The 24,529-nt window shown below is 36.9% G+C and overlaps 1 protein-coding gene across 3 annotated transcripts in view; it reads left to right on the forward strand.

The window, feature by feature from the left end:
- The window catches only part of MYO6 (myosin VI), a 119,950-nt gene that overhangs the window by 39,085 nt on the left and 56,336 nt on the right, over nucleotides 1–24,529 (forward strand). For all 3 annotated transcript variants that reach the window (XM_065631287.1, XM_065631288.1, XM_065631289.1), the window contains exons 4-11: nucleotides 3,800–3,873; nucleotides 5,932–6,061; nucleotides 7,054–7,159; nucleotides 9,051–9,106; nucleotides 13,247–13,344; nucleotides 15,183–15,347; nucleotides 21,269–21,349; nucleotides 23,961–24,141. In XM_065631287.1, coding sequence (XP_065487359.1) covers nucleotides 3,800–3,873; nucleotides 5,932–6,061; nucleotides 7,054–7,159; nucleotides 9,051–9,106; nucleotides 13,247–13,344; nucleotides 15,183–15,347; nucleotides 21,269–21,349; nucleotides 23,961–24,141 — 891 coding nt within the window. The remainder of the gene's footprint in view (nucleotides 1–3,799; nucleotides 3,874–5,931; nucleotides 6,062–7,053; nucleotides 7,160–9,050; nucleotides 9,107–13,246; nucleotides 13,345–15,182; nucleotides 15,348–21,268; nucleotides 21,350–23,960; nucleotides 24,142–24,529) is intronic.

The following is a 24,529-nucleotide window of genomic DNA, read 5'->3' on the forward strand; positions in this document are numbered from 1 at the left end:
TTCTTTTAAATGTTTCCTATGGTGTTCACTGGTTGGTGAAAATACTGAGAACTTTGTAAATAGTAGGCAAAAGTATCTTCTATTGTTCTTCATTTAAAATAGAGACTGGGACTTTGAAAGTTGTTTAGGTGATTTAACCGCAATTCCTGTTTTGGAATAGGGGTTAGTATTTATGTCCCGTGACAGGAAATACAGCTGGTACAGCTGCTCCATAAGGAACAAGAAGATGAGACCTGAGGCTTATGATCTGACTTAGATGCTGCAGTGTTATTATAGGTGGAACCAAGCTGGTAACTTTGTTTCCAGTTGCTTATATTTTTGCAAACATTACATGGGTTGAAGCTTTTCAAAGCTGGTACGTGTATTCTCTGCACATAATGAGCATTAGGGAAATGCATTTAGTCTGTGCATCTGTCACAGCGGTTTTACCGAGATGTCCTGGCACCTCAGTGCCCTAGTCAAGGAACTGAAATTTTGAATGAGATCATGGAAATAACTTGAGATTCCAGAGAAGTACTATTCAATCAAGTTAAAACAGTCTACCAATCAGAGGAAATGTCTTCTTTGGCTTAGTGAGTGAAATATAAAACTCAAAAATCTCCGGTAATCTTGTCAGTTTCAAACATTATTTTGAGACTTATAACATATTCTCGCTTTTTGTTCTCTAGTTGAGGTTTATCTCCAGGATGTGTGAAAGCCAAGTTAATTTTTCTTCTCTGTCAGGGAGCAGTTGTGCTGAGCATCATTAATGTTTAAGAAGAAACTTTATAAAATACTGAGTGCTTTCAGTCTCTCCTTATAATACTGTTCTGAAAAATCCTGAAAAACTAGTTAATAATACACTTACCATTCCAACCTAAGCTTAGTGATTAACTGCCTTCTAGGGAGTAATTTGCTGAAGTACTGCTTTTTTTCACCCTTGGCCTTCAATATCCCAAATGCACTGGCTGCAAGATACACCTTTTTGAGAATCCAGCCCTTCCTCAAATGTGAATTTTTAGTGAATATGGCAAACAGTACAGAGACAAAGCATTTACTTTTTTTCTTTCTCTAATTTCTTTTTAAAAATTTTTATTATGATTCACACTCCTGCTTCCGTCCAATCCCACTCTGTTTTGGGGGTTTCCACCATATGTGGAATTTTATTTTTTGTGGCCAAGAAAAAGATTTTGTTTTTATTTCTGCAGTGAAAAAAGTTTTAAATAATGAAGGGAGCAGGGTATCAGATCTGAAAAAAACATTTAAAATCTTAAAAAAATAGTTCTACAGGTGCACAGCATTGCAGTTACATGATAAAATTATTTTCCATACAAGCCCTGGTTCATTGTGTGCACAGTAGAGCCAGTGTGAGTAAATTTGACGTTGATATTTCCTAACTTTTAGTTCCTGACTTCACTTGTGTGAACTTTGTGTGTGTAAGTAAATATATGGACTATTAAATGCACATGCATACACTGGCTATATTAAGGCATGAGCCATATGAATATTCAGAATTCTCTCTGGTGACTTGTGTAGCATCTGGATATGGATGCCTTTTTTAAAGGATTTATTCTAAAGAAGATGCATTTTGAAGTTTCTGACACAAGCCTTAGTTTGTACGTCTTGAGCGAAGGCGGTGACATTCCCTCAGGGAGCAAGCTCCCATTATGCACCAAGTCTGCAGGTATAACTGCATGAACAGGGGTGGAATCATTTTGCGAAGAGTACTGGGGGTGCACTGAAATCTGCGGTCCTTTGTTGTTTAGATAATTATCAAGTTTTTACTAGGATGCTTAACTGATGGCTGTTTTAAAACATCCTACAGACCCCGAGAGGTTCTGATGAATATACAGTCAAGGGAGAGGATCATTTAAGTGTATGTAGACAATTACTATGTAGCAGATTCTCAGTATTGAGAATCAAAACGACACAAAAAATTAACAAACTTCAAAAGTTAACACCCTGCCCTCCCACAAGGCATACACAAGGGGAGAAGGAGGCTTTAACTTTCATTAGAGCGAGAATGAGTTTCTGTTTCTGGCCCATTTGCTTTTAATGTCTGTCTCTTGGGATGACTTGATTGAAAAAGGTCTGTGGAGGCGGAACTGCAGTTTGTGGTCCTGGCACCATTTTCTCAGCCCCATGGACTTGAGCACGGCCGGGGAGGGTAGGAGGAAAAGTCCCACAGTGCCGGTGCCCGGGGACCACACAGTTAGTGGGTGGTGAAGGTCTGCTGGGGTGGCCGTGGTGATCAGGCCAGGCCGCCTGCTTCGTGCGGGTATCCTGCACAGGCCTGCTTTCAAGGCTGTTTTGATCCAAAGGGAGATTTCGCTTCATATAAAGCTAAAGCGTGCCTTGTGTGCCTGCGCCAACGCAGCCGTGTACCTGCAAGGGATTTTGCAGAGGAAGATGGTTTCTTCTAAACAACCCAGAAGCTGCGAGGTCCTGTGAGAAGTGTGAATGACTCCAGCTGCATGAAGCAAAGCTCTATTTAGTCATTTAAGGGAAGGAAGGGCTGTTATTCAGTGGAGCTGTGCAAGCCAGAGTGGGGCTGCAAGTGGCTGCTGAACCTGCCTTTGCTTCAGGCCAGTCTGGGGTAGGTGGTAGGAGGCAGAGCCACTCCTCCCTCCACTGCAGAAGGAATGGTATGAGATTGAAAATGAAAACACAAATGCTCTTGTGAAGCTCTCGTTATCCTTTGCCAGAATCTCTTGGTTCAGCAGGAGGAGCATTGAAGGAGATGTTAAGAGCTGCTTGCTGAGCTTCAGGTGTCCTTGCAGGGGAAGGTGGCTGGGCAAGTTGACTTCAGGTCATAAGAACTTGCAGCCTTTCTTCCACATTTGTGTAAATAAGCTGGAATGAATTTTTCTTTGCTGAAGCCCTCGAGAAGGGGCATTGGTTCGACTTGGTCCGACTTGAGAAACAGCTTTGGTCGTTACAGACGGGAGGTGTGTATGCGGCCCTCGTGTGAGGTGCAGGGTCGCAGATACTAGTGCAGGCACAGAGCTCACTCCATCAGCAGCAGTCAGATGTATACACCTTTTAAAGTTGGCGCTACTACTGTAAGGATAACCAGTATGGTAATCGGTCAGTTATAATAAGACAAAGTAGTGTTGTGCCCTTGAATTTTAAGTGGTGAGAAGAAGAGGACTGACCATATTTGAAAATGGGGTTTGTGTAATGAGTAGTCCCCTCAGTTGGTTTAGAAATAACGTTTTTAATATCGTTACATGGGGAACTGGTAATGGCCTCTGTAATTAAGGCTGTTAACACTTTCCAGTGCTTTATAACTGAAAACAAGGACCAGCTTTGGCAGAATGTGAACCTGTGCAGTCTGAAGCTTTCTATGGGTGCCTACTCACTGCCTTGAGCCACCACCTTGTAACATTTCAGCAGAGTTGGTTCGGTTATTTTTTTTATTAATGAGCTAAGGAGAAAAAAAAACGCAAAACAACCTAGGTTTTGTTGTGTTAACATTTCCCCCTTGCCCCCCAACAGTTTCTTTGAGGAGGCCTGGTAGCAACAAAATTCAGAATTGAAAGACAGAAGGTTCTGTTGGTGCCTGGTGTTGCTGTGATGCTTGCTGCTGCCTCTAGGACAGTATTTCCCAATTGAATCAGTGAATATAAACATCTAAAGATCACCAGGAGACAGCAGATATTCTAAAGGTCCATTTAATGGTATTTCCCTGGGGATGGGATTAAAATACAACCAGAGAGAGGGGAGGTAAAATTTTCTGTAATCCTAAAATTTAGTTGTTTGGCTGTACATGAAGCTAGTTGTGAGCTCTTAATGGTAAATGATTGTCTTTAACTTGCAGGTTCCCTTATGTATTTAAATGAAGCCACTCTCCTTCACAATATCAAAGTTCGGTACAGTAAGGACAGAATTTACGTAAGTATTACAACCAGTCTAATTCATGTCCTCTCAAAAAATCAACAAAACAATTGTTTTCAATTCTGTTTTTTCCTATAACAGAAAAGAAACAGAAATGGTGACATTGGAAGATTAGGAGGTTTTGGGCCTTTTTTTTTTTTTTTTTAACATTATACCTTTTTTGAGATCTGAATCACATTAGTAATATTAATGATAGCAAATTTTTACCAGGCAGAGAAATAGATTTTTCTCTGTGTGACTGTTCATGTGCCACAATAGCACAACGTTGTATCCCAAAGGTCTGTTCCTACAGGTAACTTACTTCGCCACTAGAGTAGCTCTTAGCAAAGATGGTTTTCTTTCTTCATTATTTTTGAACGAAGCGAACAGGTGCTGTCTTTGACACCTCCTAGCTCAAATGTCCATCTTAATCTTTTATATTGCTATCAAATTGCCTAATTGTACTTAATGAATTCTGACTAAATTACATTTTGTCCTTGCCATCTGCCTGGACAGTGACAGCTGTGAAATAGTAGAAAGCTAAGAGCTTGCTTTCTTTTTTTTTTTTTCCCTAATAGAAAGCTGGCTAGTGATAATACAAAACAGTTCTACATATTTTCTAAGTGTATTCGTGAAAATCATCAATTTCTATGTTAGTGTGCTGTCCTAAAATTAATCTGAGTTAAACCCTTTTATATAAATATAAAAAGAAGCTATAGTTGTTTTCGTTTGTTGCAGTTAACTTTACATAGCTATAAATTCTTTATGACTCAAGATCAGACACCAGCTTTAAAATAAATAAATTAAAATGGCCATTTGAATGCTGTCCTGGAAAAATAGTAATTAAAAAAACAAACAAAAAACCCCAAGGAAGCAAAATTCTAAAACCGAACTGGTTGTGAAGTAGGATAGCGTTTAGGTTCATAAAGCCTTTTGTAATTTTAAACAAATACTTACTAATATGTTGTCCTAAGCAGGTGTATTTTCTGAAGAAAAATGAGGGGTTCAATTTATATTTTAACTACGTTTCCTTGTAAATTTAAGATATAGTTTGAATCAACAGAATTTTTTGCTTTTTGTTTAATGCTGGTGAACAGAATTTGTCTTGTTACTAAAAGGAAAACTAATAGTAGTACTTGCAGCTCTTGAAGAAGTTTTTTCCTTCAGTGAAATAAGTGCTGAAAATAGAAACTTCTAAGAAAATCCATACATTATGTGTGATCCAGCCTTCTATCAATGTATCACAATACAGTCCAAATTTCAGTTGTCTAGGGAGATGCTCAGTAACAGCAAACCAAACAAGTTATTCAAGCTAAAGGTTTATCTGATTTTTTTTTTTCTTCAGACCTTTTACTGCAGATCTGCTTTTTTTTCTGTGATTCAGACATCTGTTCTTCCTTGTATGTAATCTGACCATTATAACCAAGCTATAAAAGTTTTTTTCCAAAACCTTAAAACAGTTATTCTCAGTCTTTTTTTTTTTTATGTTTTGTAAAGGTAAAAAGCAATCTTGATTTGAGATTCTTCTCAAATTCCTTCTCTATTAGAGAACATTTGCATTCTGTATTTCTCACTGTGGAAGCAGCCATAGCTAATTTCTCTCAGCTGAATGCTTTTATTGCCTAGCTTGAGTGTGTTCCCAGGCAGGATTCTGTCAGTCCTTCCTGCTGAGTTGCTTCCATTAGATATTGAAAAATTATGCTCCTCACTAGAGGAAAGTGTGTTATGTGAGCCAGGCGCTTAGTTTATTCAGTTTTTAGGAGGAGGTTGTGGCGTCCTATCCTTGATCCAGTAACTCGGACAATAGGAAATAATTTAAAAGGAGATTGGGAGAAAGGTCAAATTCAGGACATGCTCTCACAGCTCAGTGGTTAGGAAATTCTCCCGAGAAGTGCTTTTTCACAGATGTCCTTTGAAGATAATTAGAGGAACTCTGAAAATATATCCATTCTTGTATCTGGAGAGAATTGTAAATGTAATTGTTAGGCTAGAGTCTTCAATAGTAATAGAAAATTGCTGTTAACCACATGGTTGGATACTAGCTAACAGTTTGCTCTTAATTGTTTTTTTTCACAGACCTATGTAGCCAATATTCTTATTGCAGTGAATCCATATTTTGATATTCCTAAGTTATATTCTTCAGATACTATTAAAAAGTACCAGGGTAGATCGCTTGGAACATTGCCACCACACGTTTTTGCTATTGGTATGTATTGAGCCTGTATTTGTCTTTTACAAAACAAACATAAATACTTTGCAGTTACCTATAAATTGCCATCTGTAACAGTTATTTGTTTATTTTTGACTGTTACAAAATGAAAACATTGCTAAAATTGGAAATCTTCTCATCCTTGATATGCAGTGTGGAAAATTTGGAAATTAGCAACCCTGGCAACCCCCTTATGATTATTCTATACCTCCAGTGTTTTATGTCTTAGTGGTTTAAATATAATTTGCAACCATATTAAAAAAAAAAAAAAAAAAAGACATTCAGATTTTAGAAGTTAAGAATGACCTAATTATGATTGGCACTGTCTTTCAGTGTTGTGATTTCCGTTGCCTTTTATTATGTTGCCAGAGCACATGCACTGTTTCTTTTTATATGCTTGTGTCAAAGGCAGGAAGTGCATCTAAATGTTATTAACAGGATAAACCTGATTTCAGTCACTTTGTTTAAGAAAAATATTGGAAAATACAAATCAACATTTGACTTGTTTAAAGCTTTCTCACTGTGTTGCGTTTGGTTTAGTAATCGAAAGCATAAGTAGCTGGGTTTTTAGTACCTGTTGCATAACAATAAAACTACCCATGTTTTTGCAAGTTTTCTTGTCTCAGATGTTACTTGTTACAAAGTGCAATTGAAAGTTTTCTTTAAAATATACCTTAAACTAAGATTGGTTACAATTTTGTACATGCATTTAATTCAAGAGATCTAGTTCTTGGTGGTGGTTTTTGTTTTATTTTGTCCTGGATATGACTGAGTAGGTCATCGTTTTCACAGACTTTAAGCTCTTATATTTCACTGTTTGAGGGTATGCAACTATAATGTGATTTAAAGGGAAACAGACTTAATGTAACACACACAATTGTAAATATTTACTTTTTTATTCCTGAAAATGTTGCATCTAGCTTAACTTTATGCTTGCATCTCTCCTGAATATTCATTTTTGTCTTGTTTGACATATTATTCTCTTTAAGCTGATAAAGCATTCCGTGACATGAAAGTGCTCAAGATGAGTCAGTCCATCATAGTCTCTGGAGAATCAGGAGCTGGCAAGACAGAAAACACTAAATTTGTTTTGAGGTTTGTGCTTTTGGACCAAAGTTATTCAGTGAATCCCTTGTGTTGATGCCTTTGGTTGACAAACAGAGAGAGCAAATTGTAAAGTAATCAGATTTCAGGCATAATTCAGTAAGATGCTTCTACGTACACATTAATACAAGAAATACATAGGGTTAAACTTAAATACTGACATGATAACATATGTAACTGGCTACATATTCACAGAAACCTTAATTTGGTTGTAGCAACGTCATGTAGTAGTTTTGGTTTATGATACAGTCATTTTGGTGTTGCACATCTGGTATTGTGGTAGATAAAAACATAACTAGGCATTTTAACTGTATCTTGCAAGACTGTTGCTTTTGCTGTAAATGTGCATTTCTGTTTTCTCTTTGTTCCTTTAGTTTGCTCAAGCAAAATCTTGATTTTGAGATCACTGCAGATTTGTCATATATTTTACCCTAATTTACTGAATAAGATTGAATAATGGGATCTATTTATTTATTTATTGATGTTCTTGATGACCGATACTAGATCAAGCATAGTAGACTATATGGAGGCCATATTGCTGATATAAGAAGAAGCAAGGCTGATTTATATGATTTTAATGGTTTTGACCATCTTTGCTTTATACTTTAACTGCTTTATGTCACTCTGGAACACTGTAACTGCAAAGCACTGCTCCATTAAATTCACTGGTATCATAGGTGGCCTGATTATCCAGGGAGGCACAGGCAGTATGGATACACTCCCTTCCCCCTCTCCTCCTTGTTTCCCAGTATAAATCTTTAATTCAGTTTTCCCTGACATCATGTATCCTCTAGTATGTATGTACAGTAGCGGTATTATCTTCCACATCCCACTAAGAATTGTCACGTCTGTCTGTCCATCCTTCACGTTGCTCTTCTCTGCCCCCGTGCAACCTTTAGCAGGCAGCTGTAAGAATTGTTGCAAAGTGCTGGCAATGATTTTTACAGAGGATATCCTAACTTTTGTCTTGCTAAGAGTAAAAAAAGATGGCAGGCACTGGGAGAACGTCTCGAAGGACATTATTCTCAAAGGACATTATTCTGCTTCTTGGCAAAGGAAGTTCTGATTACACAGCAGGCAAATATCGCTGCTGCTGCTTCTCCCTGCCACCCGCCCCTGGGAGTCTGTGTACAAAACATCATTGAGTTTTAAAAGCAGGAAGGTTTTTCCTTTGTGTGATCAGAAAGCAAAAGGTACAGCTCTGTTAGTACTCCAAAATTTTTTTTGGAAGGCCCCATTTTTGAGAACTGTTTTTAACTTGTCCCAGATTTACTTGTGAATTTCCAGGAAGCATGCACTGTGCATGGGGAAAAAAAAAAAAAAAGCCGAAACTTTGGAGCAAGTACACTGTGGATTTATTTTCAAATTCTTTCTTCAATTGCTAAATTGAATCTTACCTTAATTTTACACCTGCAATTTCCTATCTCACCATCCCCATATGAGATTTTTATTATCCCTAATAGTTATGAGCTCAGAAATTGTATGCACGGAAACAGCCTTTGGTTTAGGAAATACATATAAAACCTTAGACATTTACTAAGGTTAATATCAATACAGATTTGCTAAGATTAATAAATACAGATAGTACAGTAATAGTTTTATTATATTTGTATAAAAGTGTAATTTGCATATGAACATCTAAAAGAAATTTCTAATGTGTCTTGGAGTATTGAAAAAAATCTGACGTCCTCAAGAATATTTTTGTTTTAACAAAAAAGAAAAGTCAAAACTGCATTTATTTTAAAATATACAGGTATTTGGAACTTATAATCAATATGCTTTCCCTTTAGTAAATGGTTAGTAAGTACGGTACACAACTGTGTGCATGAATTGAGGTAACCTAACACATGATAGGTACTGATATTTTTGTCTTCCTTTACAGGTATTTGACAGAATCCTATGGTAGTGGCCAAGATATTGATGATAGAATTGTAGAAGGTATTGAATTTTCTTTCATTGCATTAAAGGTTCCAGTGTTTTAATTTTTTTCAAATTTGAAATGCTGATCAACAGCAATAAAATAAAATCTGGGATGGGAATACTATCAGACTTCCTAGGGAAATTTACTGGTAGTTTACCTCGATCCTAAATTCTGAAACCATTTATTTTATTTGTGATGCACTTTATTTTTTTAGTATACTGTCATACAGTCCTTGCTCTAGAAAATGTTTGTGTGTTTTTGAGTTTAACTTCACACGTACATGTACCCAAGATGGATTTTATGCTGTATGAAGTCCGCAAAGACAAGATTATTGGGAAGAATATAAGGCTGTTTGGGAAGAATATAAGGCTGTTGTTAAAGGATGTAGGGAGGCAACTAGGAAAGCTAAGGCCTCCTTAGAGTTAAACCTGGCGAGAGGGGTCAAGGACAACAGAAAGAGCTGCTTCAAATACACGGCAGATAAAACTAGCACCAGAGGCAATGTAGGCCCACTGATGAATGGGGTGGGTGCCCTGGTGACAGAAGATACAGAGAAGGCAGAGTTACTGAATGCCTTCTTTGTCTCTGTCTACTCTGCCGGAGGCTGTCCTGCGGAGCCCCGTACCCCTGAGGCCCCAGAGGAAGGCAGGGCAATGGAGGAGTTTGCCTTGGTCGATGAGGACTGGGTTAGGGACCAGTTAAGCAATCTGGACATCCATAAATCCATGGGTCCAGATGGGATGCACCCGCGGGTGCTAAGGGAGCTGGCTGAAGTCATTGCTGGACCACTCTCCATCATCTTTGCCAAGTCTTGGGAAATGGGAGAGGTGCCTGAGGACTGGAGGAAAGCAAATGTCACTCCGGTCTTCAAAAAGGGCAAGAAGGAGGACCCGGGCAACTATAGACCGGTCAGCCTCACCTCCATCCCTGGGAAAGTGATAGAACACCTTATCCTTGGTGCCATCTTAAGACATATTAAGGATAAGAGGGTCATCAGGGGCAGTCAACATGGCTTCACCAAGGGTAAGTCGTGCTTGACCAACCTCATAGCCTTTTATGAAGACGTAACAAGGTGGATTGATGATGGCAGAGCGGTGGATGTGGTCTACCTTGACTTCAGCAAAGCATGTGACACCGTCTCCCACAGCATCCTCACGGCTAAACTGAAGAAGTGTGGACTGGATGATCGGGTAGTGAGGTGGACCGCAAACTGGCTGAAGGAAAGAAGCCAGAGAGTCGTGGTCAATGGGGCGGAGTCTGGTTGGAGGCCTGTATCTAGTGGAGTGCCTCAAGAGTCAGTTCTGGGACCAATACTATTCAATATATTCATCAACGACTTGGATGAGGGAATTGAGTGTACTATCAGCAAGTTTGCTGATGACACCGAACTGGGAGGAGTGGCTGACACGCCAGAAGGCTGTGCTGCCATCCAGCGAGATCTGGACAGGCTGGAGAGTTGGGCGGGGAAAAATTTAATGAAATATAATAAGGGAAAATGTAGAGTCTTACATCTGGGCAGGAACAACCCCAGGTTCCAGTATAGGTTGGGGAATGACCTATTAGAGAGCAGTGTAGGGGAAAGGGACCTGGGGGTCCTGGTGGACAGCAGGATGACCATGAGCCAGCACTGTGCCCTTGTGGCCAAGAAGGCCAATGGCATCCTGGGGTGTATTAGAAGTGGGGTGGTTAGTACGTCGAGAGAGGTTCTCCTTCCCCTCTACTCTGCCCTGGTGAGACCTCATCTGGAATATTGTGTCCGGTTCTGGGCCCCTCAGTTCAAGAAGGACAGGGAACTGCTGGAGAGAGTCCAGCGCAGGGCCACAAAGATGGTTAAGGGAGTGGAGCATCTCCCTTATGAGGAAAGGCTGAGGGAGCTGGGTCTCTTTAGCTTGGAGAAGAGACTGAGGGGTGACCTCATCAATGTTTATAAAAATATAAAGGGTGGGTGTCACAAGGATGGAGCCAGGCTCTTCTCGGTGACAACCAACAGTAAGACAAGGGGTAATGGGTTCAAGCTGGAACACAAGACGTTCCACTTAAATTTGAGAAGAAACTTCTTCTCAGTCAGGGTGACAGAACACTGGAACAGGCTGCCCAGGGAGGCTGTGGAGTCTCGTTCTCTGGAGACATTCAAAACCCGCCTGGACGCCTTCCTGTGTAACCTCACCTAGGTATTCCTGCTCTGGCAGGGGGATTGGACTAGATGATCTTTTGAGGTCCCTTCCAATCCCTGACATTCTGTGATTATGTTCTCATTACTATCTGTTAATATCAGGAAAGAATAATTCCTACTCCTAACCATAAAGTTCTCAAAGTCAGATAAAACAGAGAAGTTCTTCTAAAATATGGTTCTGGGTCATTTTTCCGTTAGGTCTTTTTTTTTTTTTTTTGGTCAGAAAGCACATAATTTGGATGGACACTTTCATTGTGTCTGTCTTTATAAGACTCCCAAACCAAGTCAGAAGATACTGTGTTGATCATCCAGTTGAGCCTCTTTAATGTTGGATGCACTTCTTAGTTGAACAGAAAATAACTTTTTGAGAAAACATAAATATCTTAAAACCAAACATCAGCCAATCTAAAAATGCCTCATCAGTCAGCCTATTTTTCTATAGCATATAGTAGATTTAATTCAGAATTTTCTTACTCTCATTGTCTTATTCTTAAGCAAAACTTTTTACTTTAAATTTTTCTGTTTTCAAATTTGAGGCACTGAATTATTCAAGAGAAGTACTGCAGGCTTTAATGTCTTGTTGCTGCTGTAGGTTTGCTTAAACCAATTCCTTAGTGAAATCCACTGTGTGCTAAAGGAACTCAGAAAGTGGCCAAGAGCTGGATAATGCCTGACACAGTATGCCATAAAATTAATTGGTACTTGAAGGTATTCTTAGAAGAGTTTGGGCTTTTAAATCTAAACCAGCATTTGATGCATGAATTTTGAAGTTTTTTAGGCACGATGTTAATGGGCATGCTTGCAGCCTATGTATTACTAGGGGAACTTTTAACTTATCTAAAAGACCTCTGGCAATTTGGTTTTATTCATAATATATTCTTCAAAGCTGTTAATATTATGTAAAACATTTGCATACCTGAATAATTATCAAAGATCTCTTAAAAAACAGTTTTGAAAGTCAGCTTTGCATTTTCATAAGCTTTAAGTATTAAAAACTGAAAACCTAGCCAGAACAAAAAAGTTAGTGCTGATGTTCCCGAATTTATTAATCTGTTGTAGTTATTCCTTCATTCATTAATTTTTGTAGGAGCAAATTTGTAGATGGTTGTCAGTGGGAGGTTTAAATCTGAGATTCTGCTCACATAGTTTCCAATGTGTATTTTTTACCCAAAAGCCTTAAAAAAAATCTTGCAGATATTTTCCGTGATTTAGTGTTAGTGCAATTTAGTAAATCGGTCTTTTTTGATCTTCAGAGCTAACAAAATGCAGTCTTCCAGAGGCCTTGTGTTTCATAACTACTAAGCATTTTCAAACTGCTTAAACTGTGCATGATGTCTATATGTGTGTGTGTATATATATATTATATATGCATTAGATTGTTGCCATGCTTTCTGTATGTGCTTTAAGGGTCTTGACAACTACAGACTGTAAAAAATAAAATCACTCAATCACTTAATTGAGCTAATTTGAAAAGGGCATTTTTAAGTTGTTTTTGAGACCAACATGCTCTTCTAATCCATTTTTTATTTCCTCATCAATCTAACATGTTGCATGCATGACCTTTAAATGGCATTTTTGTCTGTGGGATAAGTGGGTAGTTTAGATTTTATAAATAACAGCTCATTGGGAAATGTCAAATTGTGTGTTGTATCATATAGTTTATGTATCAGTTATTTACCTACTTGCTGTAGAACAACATCACTGAAAATTTTGTAGTAGTTGTCTCTGAATTTCTTACAGTGTCAATTCAAATACTTTGCAGTGTTATGTGATATTTAACTACTTAATTGTAAGTTCCACTACAGTATATCCAGTAGAATTTGCAAATTTGATTATTCCTAATAGGTAATATTTTCCTTTAATTTTCAAACCTGATTCCTAAGAAGTTCAATGAATAATTAGTATGTATTTGTTTTCTCTTTCTATTTTGTAGTTTATTGATCATTTTAACACTTTAAAATCTAAAATTTTAATTTTTAAACAGCAAATCCCCTATTAGAAGCCTTTGGAAATGCCAAGACTGTTCGCAACAACAACAGCAGTCGTTTTGGGAAATTTGTAGAAATTCACTTCAATGAAAAGGTACTGGAATTTTGTTACAGAAAACCGGTCATGATTTTTTGCCATGAAATGGAAGTGCTAGCATGGATGTAGACTGAACAGAGTTATTAGTCTTGCAGCAAATGGCTACTGTCCTACTTTACAGATTTGATTTGTATTCTATCACCTTGAAAGGAAAAGCAGAGCCACATGGTTCTGTGTCACTTCTGGAAAGCGATGGGTGAAGTCAGTAGGAAAAGTGCTTCTATCCACAAAAGAATAAAAATTGTTCCCTTCATTGCAAAAAGGCAAAAGGAGATACCTGAAGAGTAACTTATTTGCTCTTAGGTATTTATGCATTCCTTTAATGCACAAATAAGTGTGAGTTGCATATTAGATATAAACAGATATAAACGTATTTTAATGCTTTAATACTTTAAATGAATTATTGGTGTTTTGATGTATTTGTATTAAATTCTGGGACCTCACATTAGTATTATGTATGTGGCAGAAGTCATGGAATTGGTTTTTGTCAGATGTACTATTTGCTGTGTAGCTTATGAAAAATTTTTTTGTTTGGGTGTAGTTTGGCTTGGATAGAGTATGTATACACACATTCCACAATTCAGGATGACTGTATGGCTGTCCAGCACGCTGAAGTTGAAGACTTCTGTCGATGATGCTTGTAGAGATTATGTATGTGCCTCCTCATCTTTCTGGTTGAGGACATAAAGAAACAAATTTTTGCAGTCCCTTCCTGCAGGGTTTAAGCTCATCATCTGGTCTTGAGCTTGTGGTCTTCTGTTTTTATCACCAGGTTTTGTAACTAAACTTCAGATTTTTGGTTAATAGTTTAGATAGTAAATAAATAAATTCATTTAAGGGTAGAGAGACTTTATCTGTTGGTCCAGTTCATGTTAACAAATTTATGGAAAGGACCCAAATTTCTGTTTGGGATGCATTCATGACCTGTCAGCTTATCTGTCAACACTTACACAGTGTTTCAGATTAATTGCTTCAGCTGAAACAAATACTGCTCAGAGTGTCTTCAGAAACTTCTTAAAAGCCTGTTTCAGCTTTCCAGGGCAAGATAGCCTGTTTACTTGAGCCCTGTTTTACAAGACTTCATACTTCACAAGACTTCACATTGTGGTAACCTTATTAGGTCTGATTTCTCGAAGAAATAGAAGTATAGACAGGGCTTCCTGCATGAGTGAATGACTATATAACCATAGTTAAATTTTTCAGTCAGTAAATCCTTCTTAGTTGCTGTAATGGCCAGAAGCTCAGGAATTTCGTAGCTATTAAGATTTGTCTAGGCACACGGAATTTTATCATAGGCCAGATAACAAGTGGCTTTTGAAATATGTGTCAGACTTCCATCTCAGAAAAGAAGTGTAAGTGTTTGAAATAAAACGTTCATTCATAATTAGTCTGCCTAAGATGTTATCCAAATATGTATTATTTGATTTTTACCACCCCTTTCCCTTTGCAAGAGTCTCAGTGAAATGCAAGTAGAGGTTATAATAGCATGGTAATGGCACTTAACTGCCATCCAAAAAATGTAAGGGTGGCTGTAGTGATGCTCTTTGCAGGAATTACTGGAATTCTACCAAGAATTTCTGCTTATTGGGATGAAGCAGACCCTTCTTTTAAGAGGAATGTATGTATACACCATACCTGACCTGGGGGGAGAAGTTATGGTAAAGGCAATGGTTTATTTTCTAAGCTTAATATGTGTTAGGTATAGAAGATGTATTTTAATCTTCTTTGGAACAGTGTCCTTTTGGCGAACTGTGATCAGACAAAAATTGAGAACTTCTGAATCTCAAATAATCCAAAAACATTCAGATAATCAGAAAAATATTTCTTCCTTCTAGAACTCGGTGGTTGGTGGATTTGTATCACATTACCTTCTGGAGAAATCTAGGATCTGTGTGCAAGGCAAAGAAGAGAGGAATTATCATATCTTTTACAGGCTTTGTGCTGGTGCTCCGGAAGACATTAGGGAAAAACTACATCTAAGTTCTCCTGACAATTTTAGGGTGAGTATCAGAGTCAGTGTTTGTAAACCTTTTCATATTGCCGTACATGGATTTTCCATATAAATCTTATTAAAATCTCTGTTTATTATTTTTGACAGACTCTTTTGTGTTACAAAAATCAGAAGATTTTTTTGTTAAATCTTTTTCATCCTGAAATAAAGCTGCCCACCGTTTTTCCTTATTGGAAGATTTCCTGTACTTTTTCTCTCTGTCTTAAAATTGAGGAATCTTTGCTGTTTCCAAAAATATACTATTGTGTACTCAACTGCTAGTAATGTTGTTATGGGCTCTTGTAGAGGTGTAAAGTGTGAATATCTTGACTGTGATGTAACTGTTCTGTGGGTAACCCATCTTTTAAATCCTGAAAAGTGCATTTAGTTCTTCCTATTCCAATCATGTGTTTAGGAAGATGTAGGAGTTGTCCCACGATTCTCTCTCTTAAATTAATTTTTCCTCATGCTTCTCACTAAGGATCAGACCACAGTGACAAGGCTGTTGTGCCTCTCTGTTCCAGTCCATGTGCTTTCACATCACTGGCCTTTTCTACTCTATTGCACCTTGTTCCTATCATACTGTACTCATTTGTACCACTCCAGTTCTGAGCCTTTCCCTTTCCTCTCATCATACTCTGTCATTCTTGGTCACTCCAGGTTACATGACAAGACTCACCAGTCCCTTTTAGCTGAAAGCTCGCCCTTTTATCTCCAGTTTACCCAAAGCCCGTGTTCAGCTCTTCCTGCCAAGATAACTTCTATTCATTAAGAATGATCCTCTCTCTTAGATTTTTCTTCACCTAATTTATTATTTCGTGAGCACTACTTACTATTTCTGAGTTTTGGCCATCTTTCCACAATCTTTTACAGGTCCAGTCAGTCAAGTAAAGGAGAAGCCAATAAAATGCATATAAAATCAGTGCTGAATGTAGTACTCCTAACTGTACCTAAATGAAAGGGAACTTAAAATAAAACAGCAGGGAGATAAGACTTGAATCATTGTGTATACTTCTTTAAAAATGTTCAGTGGCAGCGCACAAGCAGAGCAGAATTTTAGGAATTGTTAGGAATGGATGGGAGAATGAAATAGTGAGTTATGCTGCAGTGTACATCGATATTTGTAAATAGCATACGCAGTTTTGTTATCCCAACTCGGAAGAGAACAGTAAAATGCTCAGGCGAAGCAGAGGTCATGGTTGAAGAAAAACTCCTGGATAGTATGGGCCTTTTAATTTAATCCAGTGTGCCTGTTCTTAGGACTTCTGCTTTGTTTACTGCCTTTACTTCTCCTGATGCTTTATTTTTAGAGTTCTTGCCCTTTTCTGAGGTTATGTGGTTTCTCCTGATTAACCCTGATTCTGCGTTGTGATTCTAGTAGCAATCCCACAAACAGGCTGGCTTTCTGTCCTACCATTATGTTCTTGCATTCTTTTCCTCCCATTTTTCCACTGAACGGTTTTACTACTTCAGTTTAACTCTTTTTTCCTCCAGCTTTCCTTCTTTTTCCTCCTCTTCTCTATGTTCAGATTTCACAGAATTGTTTTCAGAAATAATTGACAAATAACATGTTGTTTCCTTTGCTTTCTTTCCTTCCTTGTTAGTAATTTTTTTTCTCTATTTTGTTTTCTGTCTGCCTGAGTGACGCGAACCTCATTTCTCTTATTTTTAAATTCTCTTTTAATTTCTCAGTGTGTTAAATCTTGATTATTGCAGTAGTTTTTTTTCTTGAGAAATGGATATTATTGACCTCTTATCCAATCAGTGCAGCTTTACCAATAGAGCTGTTTCTCATTATTTTTCTTATTGTCCCTTCTCTTTCTCTTCAAAGCAAGCTTCTGCTGTCCCATTCAGGGTCCTTCTAAGCTTCTTCACATCTTATACTGTCATCACCAATTTTACTAGTAAGGTGGAAACTCTTGCCTTCATTCATTCATTCCTGCTATTTAATTAAATATATATTGGTAGGTCTTTGTTTTGTTCTTCTTTTTTGTTTTCACAATCACACTTGAACTGCAAATATCTACAAGTTTCACCATGTGCTTTGTTGACTTGCATCGGAAAGAAAAATATTGACAAATCAAATCCTACTGGTAAATACTGGTTAGTTGTTTACTTGTGTTCTGTCATTTGTCTCGATCTCTCCACTGTCTCTTGGCTTATGCTTGACTTGGAGTCTCACAGAAGGAGAATTTTGTGTGTTTTTAAAATGCGCAGACCACATCTCTGCTGTGGGTTTGGAAGGGTTTTCTAACACAACCCTGGAGAGCATGTGCAACTACAAGGATATAAATTAATTGGCTGTCATCTTTTTAGACTTCCTTGATCTTAAAGTCGGGTGAGGAGTACTGCTTACGATGAATTACATTACGATGTTGATTGTTTATTTGTTGGTGTATCTTCCTACTTGGTTTTCTAAATAAAACTTGGACTGTGCTTATCTGTTACTTTCCTCAAAATCTTTTGTACTCAGTGTCATCAGAATGCAGGAGAGAGCCAGAAGCCTTGAAGATACAAAGCTCCTACTAGTTTGGTTGCATAGATGATACCTAAATTAGCGACTCACTATAGGGAAAGCGTGTGTGCGCTGGGGATCCAACAGGTGGCTGCTGCCTCTTCCCTCGGCCAAGTCAGTCTCTGCTGACTGATGTTCCAGGCAGTGGGCACGGAGCTGCAGTTCCATCTCGGGCACATCGTACACCTGCACTGTGGCATCTAGATGATCTTGCTCCCTAAAAGCCATAGCAGTAGTTTAGGACAAATTTCCTTACTTCCTCAAAGGTGTTCCTAAGGGCTTTATAGACCTTATGTTAATTCTTTAAATATTTAGTTTGTATCTTATAGTTCGTTTTTTTCATTTGATGGAAACTTGATCTCATTCTTATTGAGAAAGAATTGCTTCTGTTCTTTAGAAGGAAAGCTTTTATTCTGAAACACCAACAAAAGCAATACTTAAATCCAGCACCATTTATTTTTATGTAATACGGACTTGTTTTTCAAAACTTTCTTCTTTACTGTGCAATTATTTTATGCAATATTCTCTTGCATGTTTAAAAAGTAAAATCTCAAATTTTCAAATATGTATTTTTACTGTGCAGCCACTTTTCCATTAAAAATATTTCTTGTAGTTAACAGATTTTCAGTTTTGGAACTGAATATGCTGTGTGCCCTCTCCGGGGGATTTTTTTTTTTTTTAATCAGAAGCTCTACTCATGAGAGCACACAAAGATGTCAAGGTCAGAATTATAACCTGCTTAAAATCAGACTGCTGCAGTACAGTACTGAACAGCCTGAGTGCCTGTACAGAAGACACTCACTTGCCTGTTCCATTTTTGAAGAGTTTATAGTCACACCAGCCTTATCACACCATGTTGTGTTGTTTTTCTTACTTGTACTGAGTTTGCAGCAGGTACTTTCATTTCCATTAAGAATATTTATTGCTTTACCATAAGTTAGTATTTGAATCATGAGTTCCTTGCTGCATATAAAAAGGTCTACTCTGCATGTTAAATTTTAAAATTTTAGCACTTTTTGTTTCTCTTGAAGTTAAAGTAGACTATCTTTGATTACCAAAAAACCCGTAAGATAATTTCCATCTTTGTGTGTATGTAAATTAATATAAATATACTTAAAGTTTATTAGTCATTGCACTAAATTTTCATGTAGTGTCACTTTATAGGACATTTTCAGGAAATAAAGCTATAAAAGGTTAATTTTCTTCCTCAATTTGTATTACTTTTGTTAGGACTTCCCCCCCCCCCGCCGCCTGTATTCTTCATTCTCATGTGCTGCTTCAAGTTTTATCATAAAATGGCTCTGAATAATCATGCTTATGTCACTTTTTAACCACATTTTTTGTTGACTGCATGTCTTTCTGGTTCAAATTTCATGGAAATATCATCTTTCAAGCTGCTAATATTAGATGGTGATATTATACCAGGCAGGATTTGATGATTGATGAGTGTGTTGATATTAATGCTATTTTTGGGGGCAAGAAGAACATTCAGGGAAAAAATCTTACTCTGATTATTTAGAATACCCCATCCCTGAAATCACAGGTTTGCATCAGCTCTGTTGTGCTGCTTGTCTTGTAGCTTTTAGCTTACCAAGTCCAAGTTAGGACCAGCTTGGGTTCTAAGACTAAATCTGATAGGGTTTACCTCTCTGTTAATTCTTCCTTCCCCTACAGTTCCCTTGGGGAAGTGTGAATTTCCTTAGCAAAGGACTATGAAAAGCTGCAAGTTTCTTCTCTCACCCTTGCACACCCCTCCTGGTTTAGGTTCCTCTGTGGAAGTTTTCGGAGAGTGAAAGGCATTAGGTAACCATGTGCTGAACCTGGTAGGTCCAGGTGGCTTGGACTGCACCATGTAGTTTTAAAAGTAAAGCTGTGCAGTAAATCTGTGCCCCGAGAATAAGTGATGAAGACGAGATGCTGAATTTTTTTCAGATCTTAATTTCTGGAAGAGAAATCAAGTTTGAGTCACTGATGTTGTAATGGAGTGTTGTACTTCAGAGTTAAAAAAAAAAAAACAAAACAAACCAAGCACAATGATATTTAGATGTCATATGTCATAACCTCAAGCTCTGTATTTGTTTGCTTTAAAAATATTTCTCCTAAGTTTAACATGTAAATTTACTCAAGTTTTTAGCTTTCAAATAAAAGCCATTATCTTGTGATTAAATGTCTCCTAGATTATTACTGAATACTGTGCTGGTTCACATTCTCAGCCTGTCAGATAAGTTTCCACACTCTCTTCTTTAAAAGTATGACCTTTTTCACTTCCCACCCCGTTTCTGGGATCATGTTACTAATACTGTAATACAGGGATATATTGTTGTGCTTAAAGTATACTGTAATTTGCATTCTTATTGGCTGATAAAGAAAACCTTTCAATTTTTTGTTAGACACCAAGCTAACTTTGAATGGTACTTCTTGTCATTTTGTTTTAATATTAAATTCGTCACCTAGTTTTCTTCCACTGTTAGAAATGCTTTGAAGAATAGTTTTTTTTCTAGAAGTTTGTATATAAATTTTCATCAAAGTGCAGAATTATCTGTGTTCACCTAGTTGAAAACATCTTCTTTGTTCATGGGCTAGAGCAAAGAATCGGTTCACTTCCTTTAAACAAAGGGCTCTGTCCAAGCTTGTGGACAAAGATCTTACTTTCAACTGAACAAATCAGAAAGAAGAAGCTGGCAATCACATTTTGTTGGAAGTGTCATTCATTATCTGAATGCCTGGTCTATTCCCTTTGCTATACAATGTGAGGCTGATATCAGAAGCCAGATTCTGAATTAGGCTTCTGCTAGTGTCACAATATAAGCATTGAATATTCTTAAAGCTTTTTACTACACTATGTCTCTTACTACCTGTAGAAATATTTCACTGGTGAGGAAAAAATGACCATAAAACTACACTGGACTTAGTACCAAAATTCTTTGATTCTACCCCTTCACCCTTGGATATACTATATAAAGCCTGTATGTTGTTAAAAAAAAATTATTGTGTTTTGTTTTGTTTTGTTTTTTTCTGATGTTTTACACAGCTTGCTGGAGTAAAGTTTGGTATTACACATAGGGGAGAGAATTTATTTTCTTCGTACCTAATTTTGATTGTCTTTTCTGTAATCCCAGTGGTAGAGTCAAACATTAAGAAAAGATTGTGGGACTAACCAAAACTAATATCCAGCTGTGTCAAAAAGTATTTTAGTTGTCAAAATCAAGAAGCTTTCAATAGAAGTTTGTTACTGTTGCACTTCTCTAACTTTGTAGATGTAAATAAATACATTTTCAAGGAATGATTCCTGAATACCTAGCATGTTGTTGGTATCTTATGATTAAATCCAGCTATGTAGAGCAAGCCTTAAAAAAAGCATATGTTTTCCTTACTTCTGCCTTTAAGTGTGTGTTTCCACTTTTTTATTGTTACAGTATTTAAATCGAGGCTGTACCAGATACTTTGCTAACAAAGAAACAGACAAGCAGATTTTGCAGAATCGCAAGAGTCCTGAGGTACGTTTCTATCTTCAGTTAGTTTATATTATTAAGTAATGCAGATAGACTTGAAAATTTATGGTTTTACAGTGTGGAATGAAATGTTCATTTTGCACATCTTTATAGGTCTAAATGGGTACCGTCAAAGTTGGTATATTCAGAACTCTAGTTTTGGAGTTCAGTCCTAGAAATACATTTTAACATGTATCTTAAAATCCCAAATGAGACACTATATAAAATTGTTTCCTTTTTATTCTTACAATAATAGAACACTTAATGATGCAGCTTGTCTTCTCTGGAAAACAAAATTCAATCCAAGATTTTTTTTTTTTATCATTTTCTTTTAAAATCTTTGTAGTGCTAGGAGTAAGTCAGAAACAGTATTTTCCAGAGCCATTTGAACTGTCTGGACTTTTGAAGCGATGCTCCAAACTGTTTTATAAAACATTAGTGCAACTTCTCTTCCAGGACAAGTATATCCCCCTCCCTGGTACACTGCAGTTTTTATTGTTTTTTGTTGTTCCCTTGCTATGAACCATTACTTACGGCAGAGCATGGCATTTCCTGGAAGAGAGTGTGAAACTTCCAAACATTTATTTCCTCTTGCTCCATCTCCGTTTTAATTTTTTTAAGACTGGAATTACCAGAATTTCTAGCATTTAAGCCTTTGAGCTTGTTTGCATGAAGACACTAAAGAACTTAATCCAAATTAATAGTGTATGTGAATTGGAAGTTGTGTAAACTTCTACTCTGCTTTCTAATATAATTTTCATCTATTTATACCCAAAGTATGAATTTTTCATTTGTATAGCTGGAAGATATTTCAAATCTTAATCACATCCATACTTGGGATTCAGTAGCAGGGCAAGGTGCATATACATGTGGAATAATGCAAAAATAAGTTTACTGAAGAGCTCCTCTCCCCCAATGATCGTACCATCTCTTTCACCTTTGAGAACTTGGGCTTGAGCTTGTAGATAGCTCGTGCCTAGCTATGGAAGACAGTATCGATACTTCTTTTGCTCAGGTCAGCATTGTAAATTCTACTCCTGGATTTCTAGTGTTTGTATATTGTAACACTGAGCACGTAATTCCACTTTCTTTTGCTTGAATGCAGGCTATTTTCTATAATCGGGGAGAGTGAGTATAGAACTGCTGTTTTGATATTAGTCTGAGGCAGAAAGCTGGTAGACGCTTAATTCTTGTTGAGCATACAGGCTAAGAGATGATCGGGAGATTTTGCCTCAGTTTACCTAATTTGCCTTAAATTAAGACTTGTAGTGGAGTTGGTAATTTATTCTTACTACTGGAAGATGAACCTGTGCAATCTTCTGTTACTGATATGATTTACAGCTGGTTGTTCTGTCATAAAATGTGGCCTCTAAAGGACTTAATTTGAAATAAGCGTTTGTCTAAACTAAGACATACTGAAAGATTAATTCTGAAAATATGTATTAAACATTACATAGTGGAACATAGGATGCCATAATACTTGTATTTTACAGCTGTGTCAATTTGAAGGCACGATTAATAATCACATTTCAATGATACTAAAACTTAGTCTAGCCACTTAAATGGGAAATATATTGAATTGTTCCATTTTTTTTTAAATTAGAAATTTAACATTTGCTCTGTCATTTTGTGAAAGATATTAAGATTGTTTATTTTAATAAAAGTAAATGGAATAGTAAATTAATACTTAAATTATTTTTGTGTTTTCCTTATCAGGAAGATGAGGTGATCATTTTACATAATTAAGATGGAGTTTAATTTTATTGATGTGTCTAAATGTTGTGTGAAGTGAATTTTTCAGATGCATGTGATGTTTTGTTTTGATAGAAATCATGTTAGCTTATTTGATATTAACAAGGCTTCTATTTAAAGTTAATTATTCTTTTTAGTTGAAAACATTTGAATGTAGTGGTGAAACCTTAGATCAGTCTGTGCATGTTCAGTTAGTCTCTTGATTGCATGCAGATGTGTTACTATCCACTATTTAAACCATTAATAATTAAAATGGCTTTTGTTGTATTTAAATTAGGAAAATCAGCAAAATGTTAAATCGATACTTTAAAATGTGGCTGGTATTATTTTAACCCGCAGAACACTGCAAACAACTTTACTGTTTCTTAATCACCAGCAAACTTTAACAAATATATTTCTCTGAAGAAGTCTGTTTGGGATAAGGATAACTCTTCCAATTCTGATTTGTCCTGTACTCCCTTCCCATGGCCTGTCAAATTTTCTGTCATCCTTTTCAACTGCTAGGGGATAGGAGCACTCCTTGGTATAAGGGCTTTGAGAGCTTCCTTTGCCAACATCTTCCTTTCCACTGCTCACTGTCCTGTATTCCCCTCTCCTTAGTTGTCACACTCTTCTGCTTTCTGAAGGTAGTTTGAAGTTTGCTTTGAAGCTGAAGTTTGAAGATCATGCTTCAAAGTATCAAAAAAGTAAAATAAATTAGGGTTCTTGCAGAGCCTGTGCTGTATGAAGAGCTCTGATGTCTTTCGACTTTGTTTGGCATGCCTTTTTATGCTTTTTGTAATGGTTTGTTCTTGACTGGAAATAATTGCTTACATTTACTTTAAAATCACTTAGTGAATATTTGATTTATTGTTTTGTTTTATAGTATCTCAAAGCAGGTTCTTTGAAGGATCCGCTCTTAGATGATCATGGAGATTTTAACAGAATGTGCACAGCAATGAAAAAGATTGGACTGGATGATGCAGAAAAACTTGATCTTTTCAGAGTAGTAGCTGGTGTCCTTCACCTTGGAAATATTGATTTTGAGGAAGCTGGGAGCACTTCAGGTTAGATGAAACATAAATTGTTTTCTGTAAAAATACCAAAAATGTCTCTTGATTATAGATTATTCCTTTCCATGTGAATTATTGCTTTAGAAAGCTATCTTGTGTTCAAGGGTAATTTAGTCTTAATTCATACCATTTTGAAGTCAAGTCTACCTGTTTATTTTGAAGTTTTACTTCTTTAAATGGTCTGAAAGAAAATTAGATCTCACTGAAATTGTTCAAGAAATTGTTCAGTGCAGAGTCTGATATGAAGAAAAGAGATTTTTGTATTTAATAATAATTTTTAGAAGTCCAACTTCTTGCTAATTTCATGAAAACATTTTGAAATTAGCAAGTCCGTCTGTAGGGAAAGGCATTATGTCCTTTGGCTTCCAAAAATTACCATCAC

The sequence above is a fragment of the Caloenas nicobarica genome, chromosome 3 (genome assembly GCF_036013445.1).
Source record: "Caloenas nicobarica isolate bCalNic1 chromosome 3, bCalNic1.hap1, whole genome shotgun sequence".
Lineage (NCBI taxonomy): Eukaryota > Metazoa > Chordata > Aves > Columbiformes > Columbidae > Caloenas > Caloenas nicobarica.